The sequence below is a fragment of the Psammomys obesus genome, unplaced genomic scaffold (assembly GCF_907164565.1).
Source record: "Psammomys obesus unplaced genomic scaffold, mPsaObe1.curated_primary_1811, whole genome shotgun sequence".
NCBI lineage: Eukaryota > Metazoa > Chordata > Mammalia > Rodentia > Muridae > Psammomys > Psammomys obesus.
Window position 1 is genome coordinate 2,222,989 of NW_026586383.1, and position 13,012 is coordinate 2,236,000.

Below are 13,012 nucleotides of genomic sequence, written 5' to 3' on the forward strand. Positions count from 1 at the left end.
TTAATGCCTTGTATTATTCTCTTTACTCGTGTGGATTCTTCTTACTCTGCAGGAGCTGGGTGAAGTCCTGTAATCTTTGGTAATCAGGGACCAGGGGTCCAGGAATCCCAGGCATGCTTTGCATTCCTGAAATGCCTTTGAGTGAAAAATACATCAGGCTTAATGCAGGCTCACTGAGAATTAAGTGTATGTAACACCAAGCTTTGATTGGTATATCCCAGCTCAGGACACTGCTGACTCTGATCTTAGATTGAGGACCAAGAGAAGGAGATGCTGCCTCAGCTGCTGTCCCTTGTGGTCCTCCTCCTCCTCCACTTGCTCTTCTTCATCCTCCTTTTGCTCCTTCTCTTCTTCCTCCTTTTGCTCTGCCTCCTCCTTTTCCTTTTCTTTCTCTTCATTCTTGGGGTTGGGAATTTAACCCAAGGCATTAATCATGCCAGGCAAGTGATCTACCATAGCACTCAACCCTTACTCTTGAGAAGGGGTCACTCCCGGGAAGTCTCCAATCTATATGAATGCTAATGCATTTACATACATAGCTATAAATCTAGACTTCCCCAAGATCACCATCAAGCAGTCCTCACCCTCTGCCTCCCACTCAAGTACTTCTCAGACAACTTGATAGCAAACTTTGGCTATCAACCAGAAGAACGAACTTCGAACAACTTGTGTCCCGGGGAAAGCAGGGGAGGACTGACCTGTGTGTGGATTAAGAAGGATGCTTCCAGGAGGGATACCAGTTGCAGTTTCAAGTGGTAGGAGGATGTAGCTGGTGCTGCTGGGAGGGACCTGGCCCCCCATTCCATTCTCTGAATAGGCCAGGCAGCCAGGAGAACCAGCTGCCACACTAGAAGTCAGGGCTGCGCCCTGCAGAGGAGGGTGGGTGCGGGACAGCGATCCTGAGGAGCCTGTGCTGCTGGAAGACTCAGAACCTGGCAGAAAGATAAGAAGAAACAGAGCATTTGATACCCAGAGAAGTAGAGAGATAATAGCTAGACAGCAAAAAGGTTGATTCTTTTACAAAAGAACACTGGGGACTTTGAGGTGTGTGCTGAAGGACAAGATTCCCCAGTGCCCATTCCATACTTTGAGCTCGTATGTATGGAAATCTTTGCTTCCTGTCTCTAAGGAAGGGGGAGTTTTAAAAACAAGCCTTCCTTCAGCTTTTGCATTCACACTCTAAGAGGTAAACTGGTAAATTGGATTTCCAAGCTATGAACTTAATGCCTGCAAATTCTGATCTCTTGAGTAATTAATGCTGCCGCTCACAGGCCCCATCTCTCTAGGAAGAATCTGTGCTTCAACTTCACAGATCTTTTCTGTAAATCCTCCAGACTGACTAGAAGCAAGAGGAGGAAGACAGCTCAGTTTTCCATACTTAACCAAGTTATGGACATATTTTTTTTTACCTCCATGTTTTCAGCGTTTCTGTGCCTTGAAAGGTTAAGTCCCAGTTTCTTCCTACTTAACAACCTACAGTGCCATTCTTAGACTTGGAAGCCGTTTTCACAAGACATCATTACAAGAGCTAAGTTAGGGCTAGCTGGGCAGGAACTGACGGTTAGAAATTTATTCTACACAAAACAGGAAACATTTGGATGTTTTGAAATATTAGACTGACCTGAAGCTAATGTCTTTAAAAACCCAAAGAAGTAGAAAAAGAAAATGAGGAAAAAAAAAAAAAGAAAAAACATGGAGGGAAGGGAGACAACAACTGAGAAGAAGAAAGAAGAGGAGACAGAGGAGGAGGAGGAGGAGGAGAGATAAGAGGAGACTAGGGAATAAAGTATTCCAGCTGCTCAAAAGAGACAGACAGACACACACCACACACACACACACTTCTATTTTTTCCCCAGGTCCAGCTGGTAGGAGAGGAGCACTACACTATAAACTTTAAAACTTTTTAGTCCCATCAGATCATTTCGTTCACTGCAGTAGCTTTATTTGACATATATTTTATGTACTACAAACTCATCTTTACTGTTAGTGTGGAATCTAACAGCTTTTAGGATATTGCTGAGGTAGAGCAAACACCCCTGCTATCCTGTCTTAGAACATTCTCATTACCCCAAAGGACGTCCATAGCTTTTAGTAGTCACTACTCCATCCCAAATCTTTATCCTAACTCTACACAATGCCAATCTATAAAGACTGCCTTTCAGGATTGTCTGTTTGAAATGTTTTTCATACAGCTGTAAAATGTGTATAGACAGCTTCCTCGATGTAGTTACAATTCGATTCAAGGCTTGTACACACTGTATTGTGCATCAAACCTTCATCCCTCTTTTCTGGGAAGTCAGAACTCTCAGCAGCTCTGGTACCTTTGTCAGACTCACATCCCTCAGCATTCCATCACGAGTGGGGGAGAGGCTCATGAGGCCCTGCCCATCCCTGATGACCTGTAGGCACTTAATGGCTATACTGTGGAGGAGGGTCATATTCCTTGGTGGTATAACCACTGATAAGTTGCCTATATTTCAGTGAATAACCCCTTCTCCTGCTCATGTAAGTTGCTGTAATTAAATGCCGTAGGGTGCAAAAGGAAAACAATGACATGAAATTCAGAGAGGCATTTACTGGAAAGAATAAAGGGGTTCGCCAGGGAGAGGTGTAGCAACAGAGGATAATGGAAGTACAATCAAACTACAATATATATGTGTGTTTGCATGTGTGAAAATAAGCAATGTTGTTCGGTCTAATAGTATCCGTACCCAAACCTTCAAATCCAGGGGTCAGTGATGGTATCCCGATAGTCCAGAACCTCAGTTAGCACAAATTGGTAATCACAGTACCCAAGGGATACGACATAATACCCTGTATCCCTGCTGAGCACTTTCGTCTACGCATTCCGAGCCACAAAAATCTTGTTTTTCAGTTAATAATTCCAGAAGATATTTCTCGATTCAGAAGGTCAGAGTTCAGAGGAGTAATTTAAAACTTCCAAAATCTTTAGGAGAAAGGTAAAAAAATCCAGGCTGTTATTTGGAGTAACCAAAATAAGGGAGAGGAGGTCTTGGAAAGATGAAGTCTCTTGCATTCAAGTTAGAAAATTAAAAAGAAGGCAATGAAGTTACTATTAGAACATCTAAAAACAATTCTCAGAGGTTGGCATGAGGTCAGACAGCACTGGAAATGAATTACATCTAGAAAATAAAAGGATGTAACCACTCTTAAACTATGAGAACAAAAGGGGATGTCTCATGCCTATGAAGGGGTCATTTCACAGTATAGACAACTGTTACCTGGCAACATGCCGGAAGGCAAATTGCCAGCCCCCACTTGACACCTCCTGACTCCAAAGCCTTGGAGGAGGCACGCTGTGATGCATTGAATCTTTCTGTATTTTAGGATGCTGAAGTTGAGAATATTGCTCTAGAGCTCAACAGTGCGGGAGAATGACCAAGCAGGGTATGTCTGAGGCAGAGCCAGGAGGAAGTGTGTGCTTATTTTTCATGCCACGTTGCCAGTCCCGAGGGGACAGCAAGGCTGCAGCATAAGGGCCATCGAAAGAATGCTCCTGAGGTCAGCATGACAACTTCATAGACATGTGCTGGGCTTCCGGCAAACAGCCCCCTCCTCCCAAGGGACCACACTCATGCACTCAGTAGTGTGCTTTAGGCTAAATTAGGAGAACTCTCCAACATGGAAAGTCTCACTATTAGCTAATTAGAGCCAGAACCTACGAAAGCAGAAGAGGACCTAGAATGTCCTATTTTAGAAAACACATCTGGCTTCTGAAAGACTTCAGGAGTTTTCAACTCTGCCATACCAATTAGAAAATAAATCGGAAACTTGTTCTGAAGCTCAAGACAGCAAATACTGGCAGTTTTACTTCATAAAACCATCTTGCAGGGGTTTAAGATTGTTTTGACATCCTCTCTTGATCTCCTTAAAAAAAAAATTCTTTTCTCCATTCCATGTCTGCACCTTGACAAGCTTTTGAAGGCAGATACTTAAACTAAGAGAAAAGAAAGAAAGAAAAAAGTCTAAAGTGCTTATAATCTCTAATGGTTCTCCAAAGAGTGCGGTGTTTTAACATTGTTGAAGTGTTTTAAATGCTTCCGAGGAGCTGTGCTTTAGAAGTGACAGGGGTCTGGTGCGTGGAAAATGGTGATTAATTTTAAAATGGTAAGAGCTCTTTTGGGGTGCTGGAATTTTTGAGTGCACCATTTAAGGCACTTGGTGAGTGCATCTTAAGAACTAAAACTGTTTAACCTTTCTTAGTTTACAAGAGTTCAAGAGCATTGCGGCAGTTTGTGTGGATTTCAGATGCTGTGATAGTGGGATAGGAGAGCAATTAATTAGAGTTGGAATCAAGAGCTTAGCAGCTAGTGAGCAGAGCTCTCAGGAAGAGGGCACCTACCCACCTGGGCTCTCCAAGGAGCTCCACAATCCGTATATAGTGAAGTGTCTGAATAAACGTTATTAATTTTCCTTCTATGTAGGAAAACATGAGATAATTTCTTAGGAGGAATTTGTCAACAACGTAATTATGCTAAACTATCAGCATAATGGACCCAGATTTTGTGCAAACTCTTTCTCTCCTGCTTTAGCACAAGTCTGGAAGGCAGTCAGTGCAGGGCAATGATGTCTAGGCTTCAGCTGGCGTTCTCCAGCCTCTGCCTACATCCTCCACTCCTGCACGGCACTCCTGACACCCAGGTCCTGTCAGAATTACAGTTCAAGTCCCAGTGACAGTTCAAGTGACCGTGTTGTCCCCCACCTCCTTTTTATTCTCAGGGCAAGGGTCAGAAGTCCTATCGGGTATCATTCCTCAGGCATCATCCTCTGGTCTCTTGACCCGTGGTATCTCTGCACCCCCGAGCTCACTAGTCGACTAGGCTGGCTGGCCACAGAGCCCAGGGATCCACCTGTTTCTTCCTCCCAACTTCTGAGACTACCAGCACATGCCACCAGCCCCTCTTTTGACTGGGCCTGAGGATGGAACTCCAGCTCTTGTGGTTGCAAAGCAAGCGTTCACAGGTGGAGCCATCTTTCCAGCTGAGAGTGACTGTAGTCATTCTAAAGTTGTGGCCCTCGTCACCTCGTCCTAAGCACCTTACACCTTCCTTAAGTTGTCTCTCTTAAAATATCACTATTTCCTCAAGGGAGGAAGAAAACAGAAGTCATAAAGAAACAAAAGAGTTATCTTCACTTCTTAGTGAGGTTTGGAAACACAAGAAGGTTCCAGAGATTGGCCTTCCTGATCTGCAAGTTAGGGATACAAACATTCCATGGCGGTAATAAACCTAAGTGAGAGGTGATTGGACACTTGCAACGTGCCAGTTACGCAAACTGCTTTGCATATATTGAAGGTTTTTGTCTTCCTAATTAGCCATTAGATGTAGGGATATTACTGTTTACATACATCAGAGGAGGAAATAGGTGCATGCATTATAAAAAAACAACAGATCCAGGATCAGAGGAGCAGTGTGCTGCTATACTACTATACTAGAGGAATGAATCTATTACTATTATAATGACTTTATAAGGCAGATGCAAGGAGTATGCCATAGCAGTACATTTAAGAGCAGTAGATAATGATTTTTTAAAAATAATTGTCATCTGTATTTACCAAGGTAATCATCTTTATTTAAAAAAAAAATGATGTTATTTAAGCTTTAAGTAAATTGGGTTCAAATAACATCCAATAACTTACATTTCACCAGTAAGGAAACTGAGCTTAAAGCCTGTGATTAGCTAGAAAGACGCAATAACCCACTTAAATAATACCTCCTGATTCCTTAAATGGGATGGAATTAATATTCCTGCCATTAGTTAATTCAAAGTCAAGAGAGAGCAAGCATATGGCCTGGATAGAGTCCAGGACGCACCAGGGCAGGGGCCCATTCAGTAATACCTACCTGTTTTGGAAAGTTTCCCAGCACTCCTGGTACTGGATGTGCTGTCGCCCCTGGTCAGCACCGTGATGCCCCCAAAACTTGCGGTCTTGGTCATGGTGGGCTTTAGGTTGCGGTTGGAGCTGTCCGAATCTGTGCTGCTCCAGGCCCGCTGGTGGTCGGACCACCTGAGCTCAGTCTCAGAGCTGCTCTGCCGGCTCCCGGAAGTTCTTCCTGAGCTGTCTCGGTTACCTCTGCAGAGCCATCAGAAAGATTCGAGGGGACAGGGTTATGCATCATGACAGACAGGTGGGTGGGTCAGCCGTTAGTAGAATTTATACTCTCCTCACTGCCCTTCAAAATCCTTCACACAACACTGTTTCAAGATGACATAAAGACACATAACATATGACACGTGGTACACGTTATACATGGAATATCCAAACCTAGAGACACCATGGTTCCTCTGCCAGTGAAGGAAACAGAGACAAGTGCTATAAAACACAATTGTTAACTTCTCTCTCTGAGAGAAAAGTGGGTACAGTCTCCTGACTCAAATCAATAATGAATTCATGTTCAGAAGTAATTATCATCTTACATAAGTCTAAAAATAATTCCCAGGAAAGAAGTTATTTTTTTCTTCTTTAGCATTAAATAATTGGCCTTAAAGAAAATCTATTTATTAACTCATTTTCCAACTTTATGTTCTCTATGATATCTTTGTTCAGCAAGATTTTAACAAAAGCGTGATCACAGAATTACTGTAGGAACTCACGATGACAATTTTTGTCCTGTGACTTTAATTTTAGTAGTTAAGGAAACAGCTTGTTAGTCTTCTTAGGAAGAGAATTTTCTGAAAATATCAGGACTGACACTGTACTTTGGCATGAGATATTCTAAGGGCATCAGTGGAAATTTCAAAAGCCTCTTGAAGTGAAAGAACACACTCATTCAAAATGCATCTAATATGATGGAAGTTACCGAAGAGCTAAAGCTGAAATTTGAGAACCCCAGAGTTTCCTCGAGGAGCAACCAAATTTGATTGAGTTTTGTGAGGGAAATTGTAGTTTCATTGGTTTCCAATCTCCTTAAGGAATACCTTTACAAAGGGTTTTTGTTGTTGTTATTTTCTGCCGTAATAATGTGTCATTAAAGTCGAATTTCCCCGGGGTGTAACTGAGTCAAAAGGGCATTACTCGCAGGCAATACGCCTAACTTGTAGCCTCACATCAGCATGTGATGTTATGTAACAATGCCTGAATCTAATCTCAATTCCTGATCAAAGCTTTATTTAAAGCCAATCCTTTTAAGTCAATGATGTCCTGTGGAGGAGCTCAGAATGTGCTTGGAGATCTGATAGAAATATCCCAGAAAACCTGAGTAGAAGGAGAGTTGCAGCTTTTAGCCCCTGTTTCAACTTCTGAAACTTGTGTTTGTGTCTGGGAAGATTAAGAAGGGAAATGGATTTGAGAACTAGGAAAGGCCAATGGGAGCTTTGAGAAGCAAGAGATGGGGGTGAAATAGAGAAATCAGAGAATACAAAGCATTTTCACGAGGCACTGTGGATTAAAATACCCCCTCATCAAAGTTTTCTTATAATGCCAAAGGTCAGAACCTTGGGGATAGATGGTTTTGGAAGTAGCGGGCACCTCAGGGGAGATCTGATGCTCACCAATGGCCAGGTGTTTTGAATTAACACACTTATAGAATATAAGAAAGCTATTGGGGCTGTTGTAGAAGAATGGCCTTCTCAAGGACTTGGGTCTCCAGTACAGTTTATTCTTCCAACATCCAAGTTCAACTTCATTCCTTTCTTGTATAATTTTGATTATACTGACCCATTTTTGGCAAAGTACCGATAAATCATCCCTTAGTGACCAGGAATGAGCCAGGAATGGGACAATAATCTGGTCTATAGATGATCTGGATTATTCATTATAGAAATAGATTGGTTTGAAGATCCTGGGTGGGGAGGTGATAGTCATGTTGATAGGCATGTTGGCTATAACAGGAAACTCTCCAGAGGGGACAATCCTTTCTTCCATCATCAATTTTGGTTCATTTAGCCCTTCTACCCTGAATTCTCCAATTCCATGACAGCGATACAGGCTTCTAAAAGCGCCAGTGTGGCTGAGACTGTCATTGCAAAGGAGGTGACTTCGATTTCTCCAGGGTATAGTTGATACCCTTTAGCATAGTAGCACTCTTTCCAACAATTCTACAAGTTCTTAAACTACCTCTTCACATCTATAAACTGACCTATGATACCCTTCCCTGATGGAGGCTCAAATCATCATTCTAAGCCAGAATCTATGCTTTTTTTTTTTAAAGGAGAAAATTTAAGTTGCTGCTTTTAGGAGATACCATAAATAGAATTCAAATTAAAATATATAATTATTTATGGTTTCTAGATGTGCACAAATTAAAATGTGACTCTTATTTCTCTATCTACTGGCTATTTATCCCAATAATAGCAGGCTGGAATTATAAATAAATGCCATGTCCATTTTGTATGGAATTAGAAACATTACAGAAAACCACATACTCAAATGCCTTCCCACTCTTTAAAGTTCAGTGTGGTCCTTTCCAACCTGCATCCAGGAGAGTAATGGTTACTGGAGAATTTTGTGGATAACTAGTTTTCCATTACATGACAATCATGAAGCAAACTTCCATTTTGTTCTGTTTCTCTGCTTATTGATAACTAGTTACATTTTTCTTTATTTCTGAGCATTGTGCTCTATTTTCTCCAAGTTAGAAGTAATATGTACTCAGCGCCACCTATGCAGTGACCGGTGTGTCCTGAGGACCTGAGCTCAGTGACTGGGCTAAGTGATGGGTCCTTACTAGAACTGCTTCCCTGGTCATGCTGTAGTTCTGCTGCCAGGTGACTTGGGGTTGTTCTAAAGGAAGTGGCTTTTTAAAAGCTTGGATCTTAATCCATATCACAGACTGTTCAGGGTCTGGGCTTCTAAAGAAGAATTTCAAGGTCATCACTTAAATATTCCAAAGCGAAAGAGGAATGTCTAATGATGCACAAGGAACTTGGTGAAGCAGTGTTCAGCCTAGGAGAGTCAGAAACAAGAAAACAAGATCCAGTTTTCCTTTTCAACTAATGCCTGAGGGAGCAGGAGACCTCCATTAATGATGGAGATCTCCATTTAAATTGCTTCCAACAGGCTTTCTACAAGCATGCAGTTGTCTACTTTTCTCCTTCTTTGAAATTAGTAAGAGTATGTTTGGTGCTTTATCTTTCCTCTAACAGAGATGAACCCTATCCATACATACACAATAGATATTGACTATTTTAAATGTTATATTAAATGTGTGTTTGTGTGCATGTACCAAGTCCTGTGTGTGTGGGTGTGAAGACAACAAACAGGAGTTGGTTCTCTGTTTCTATCCTGTGGGTCCTGGGGATTAACTCTGCTGAAAAGGCATGGTGACAAGTACGTTTCTCCCCCGAACCATCTCGTAGGATCCGATACTGAGAGTTTTTAATAATACTGTTTACAACCGGCTGTATAAAGCATGTCAGGCAGGCATTAAAGAGAGTGATGAAAAATGGGTATGGCCTCTCTGCTCTCATAGAGCTGTTAGCCTAACACAGGACTCAAAAATAACTAAATCCTTCCCTTCCCTCCACAGATCTTGGTGTAAATAGTCAATAATAATAATAATAATAATAATAATAATAATAAAAACTTCTTAATTTTCTCTTAGGCATTAAACAAGTACTTAAAATCATATTTGAGGTCCTATGATGGACAATAGATTTAAAAATCATCCTAATAGAATTATCATTGATTTAGTTTTCAGTATTGGGGAATAATTATAATTATTTAATTATAGGTTTTAATAATAAATATTATTAGCCATTGTCCATGCGCTACAACAATGAACATATAATTGCAGCCTTCCAGGGAAATCGTAGCTGCTTAATTTGTCAAAGTGGGTTTGAGAGTGTTCAGCCAGCGCACACAGTGACTCCTCTACAGGATGACACTTCCTGGGAGGAACCCGGAAGAAAAATATACAAAGTCCTGTCTTCCCATCGCTACTTCTCACCCTGTCCAGCGGCATAACGAACGCTACGAGAAGAAAACTGAACAAATTTTATTCCATGAACAGAAAAACTGCATACTAACACTTATATTCACACGGATTCTGCCACACCATCCGAAAACACAGTGTACGAAATCAAACCATACCAACCGAAAGAGCTGTCTTTTCTTATAGGTCTCATTGCATATGTGAATGTCTTCCTGGAGCCTACTGGGAATGAAAAACATGATGTTTACGACATTAAACCTAAGGGTAATGCAATGCCCTATGTGGAACGGATGTGCACTCCACCACAGCATGCCTTGCTTGTAAATCAGTCCCGCACACTAGAATTTACCTGTGTTGGGATCTAAATTTGTCTGAATAAATTCATGGGAGCAAGTAAGTATTGTAGCCCTTTATCCTATGCCACCTAGAGAGGTAAAGGGAGGGAGGTAAAAGTGGAAAAGGGGAAGACAAGAGGCTGGTAGACACAGGGTAGAATTCTAATGAAACATATTTGTCGAGATGTTCCTTAAAATAAGTGTAAAAATTACTTATTAATCCTTTGGATTCACTGGAAATATCAGTATTCCAGAAGTAGAGTGTTCAATATACAATTTAATTTTTATGAAGGGACCGTCAAATTTGATGTCTCCTTCTTAAACTATCAGGACATATTTACATAGGCCATGGACATATATGACCAATTATGATAATGTTGAATATGATCCAACTTGAATATTTAGGGCATTTAAGAGTCAATGAATAGAACTAGGAAATATGTAGAGAAACGATTGATTAGAGGACTTAGAAATATGTTTCCATGGAAGTGAACTGGCAATAGTCCACATCCCTGGTATGGGTTTAAAAGTTTGAAATGCTTCAGGTCATCACCAAGGGTCAGTCCATAATCAATTATAGACTTTCAGTATGAGTTTGGAATTAACATATTTTGTCTTTCTTTCACCTAAAGGGGTGTTTCTCTCAAGATTTTCAACTGCTAACACAGCAACTTTTTATCTTTTAGATTAGTTATCTCTGATGTCTAGTTTACATTTCTGAGCACTAGCATTTAATCAGCTTCCAGTTTAATCAGACTTAGAGGGACAACCATTACGCTGACACCTGAAATCAAATTAACTGCCACTTTATTTACAAATTCTGCGTTTCTAAATCAAGTTGCACATTTGGATTAATCCTAAATGTGGTTAGTACAGTTCACATCACCTCCTTCATTTGTCTGGAATCCACATAATTGAATCACAGGAGCATTTTAATACCTGTGACAGTTTTAAACTGTTTAAAAGGGTAAGTGTTAAGTTTGAAAGGTTTGCTCTTAAACCCCGAGATGTTCTATAAACCCCACGAACAGTGCTTCTTAAGCACCTCTCTGGCTTGTGTCTAAGCGAGCTCAACTGATAACCACAATAGAATTTTAGAGAAAGTTTTCTCATCCACCCTTTCAGGAAGATGGGGAAAGTTTTCCAGTTTGAAATTTCAAGTCATAGAAATCTGATTTTTTTTTTTTGGCATAGCTAATTAAAGGGAGGAGACACAAGAAATGGCAGATGGTGCTAAATATACTTTCACCAACCTTGCGGATAAGCCAGAGAAACTGGATGCCCATCAGCCTCTAATCCCGTGTCAAGGCTGCAAGGATTACATCTTTGGGAGGGCCAGAAACAGAGACTTTGAGCAAAAATGCTTAAGCCTCTGTCTGAAAGTAACCCAGAGAACTTCTTCCTCAGGTCAAATGCTTTTAAACATATCAAGTAACATATATATGTGAATATATATGTTCGTATACATAGGTATATGCATGAGAACATGCATATATCCAAGTACATACTCTTTATGAGATACGTATGAACATGAGAATGTATAGGACACACAACAAACCGTTCCTCTAAAGACACAAGAAACATAAATTTCATTTTACCTGTTGTCCAAAAATAGACTTTCCTGGGAGCAAACTGACTGAAAAATAAAAATGAAAAAAGGCACCATGTCAGATGTGCTGGATTGGAGGAACACTCTCACATCCTTGCCTGATTTTAAAACTACTTTCCCATCCTAGGGGAAAGAGATTAAGAAAATTATGTACAAGAGATGAGATTTAAAAGGGAGAAAAACAGGTTAGCATCTTCAGCAGATTAACCAGTTCTCAGTTGCAAAGGCCATTTTCCCCTCAGGAAGTCTCCAAGGATGAACAGACTAAATTCCAGATCAGAATCAAGGTCAAAAGAGAAATGTAAGTGAAACAGCTGGAGAGACAGGTGACTGTTGAGTTCTGAGCAACAATTCGGCATTATACACCAGCCAAGGGCACAAGTTCAAATCATGACAGGATCAGCATGTTTGACGCAATCAACCTAGGGATGGCAGAACTGTAAAGCCTAATCTTGAAATCCCGCCTTAGTGAGATACATCCTCACAAAAGAGAGAGACTACTACAAGTCTCTCAAAACTTATGAAATGACATTAGTCATTAATCTGAATTAAGGTTAGGGCCAGGACAGAAGATAGTACTTTTAAATCTAATTAGAAATTGCTATCAAGAGTCTTTTGTCTGTTTTTCTTTTCTTAGTTTTCCTCAGAGAAAGCCAATAGCTTTCTCATTTTACTTCTGTTACTAACTCAACTCTAGGGAAGATAAAAGACTACCATCTTTACCTGTTGAGAAAATGTGTATCAGGTTAAACTTAAAGAAAAAGAGAAGCCTATGTAAAGCACAGACGTGCTTAGGTAACAGTACACTGTGTTTGAAAAATAATGTAGAAATAAATTCAGTGTTAGGTGATTGTTTGTCTTTCTGCCTGCCTGCCTGCCTGCCTATCTATGTAGCATCATCTGTGTATAGATTTAAATATGAATAAATGACCTAGAAGAGGCATAAGTAGGAACCTAACAGGTCCACGGTGCTACAGAGATAACAAGGACTCTCTGGCGAGTCCTTATGCATGTGTGCACAAGTTCATATATGTCTGTGCACACAGGTATGTCTATGTGTAGAAAGGAGAGGGCAAGTTCAGGTGCTGTCTATGTTTTATTCACTTGCCTGGTGGAGTAAAAGCTATTTTTCATTTGAGTGTGTGTGTGTTTGTGTGTGCGTGTGAGTGTGTTGT

At 40.7% G+C, this 13,012-nt stretch overlaps 1 protein-coding gene across 10 annotated transcripts in view; it reads right to left on the bottom strand.

Moving 5' to 3' along the window:
* Arpp21 (cAMP regulated phosphoprotein 21) overlaps positions 1–13,012 on the bottom strand; it is a 159,001-nt gene that overhangs the window by 68,466 nt on the left and 77,523 nt on the right. For 6 of the 10 annotated variants that reach the window (XM_055601647.1, XM_055601646.1, XM_055601651.1 and 3 more), the window contains 4 exons: positions 11,827–11,864; positions 10,056–10,115; positions 5,865–6,094; positions 699–932 (listed from right to left, as the gene is read on the bottom strand). In XM_055601647.1, coding sequence (XP_055457622.1) covers positions 699–932; positions 5,865–6,094; positions 10,056–10,115; positions 11,827–11,864 — 562 coding nt within the window. The remainder of the gene's footprint in view (positions 1–698; positions 933–5,864; positions 6,095–10,055; positions 10,116–11,826; positions 11,865–13,012) is intronic. The other 4 variants (XM_055601652.1, XM_055601649.1, XM_055601654.1 and 1 more) reach the window with 2 other exon arrangements.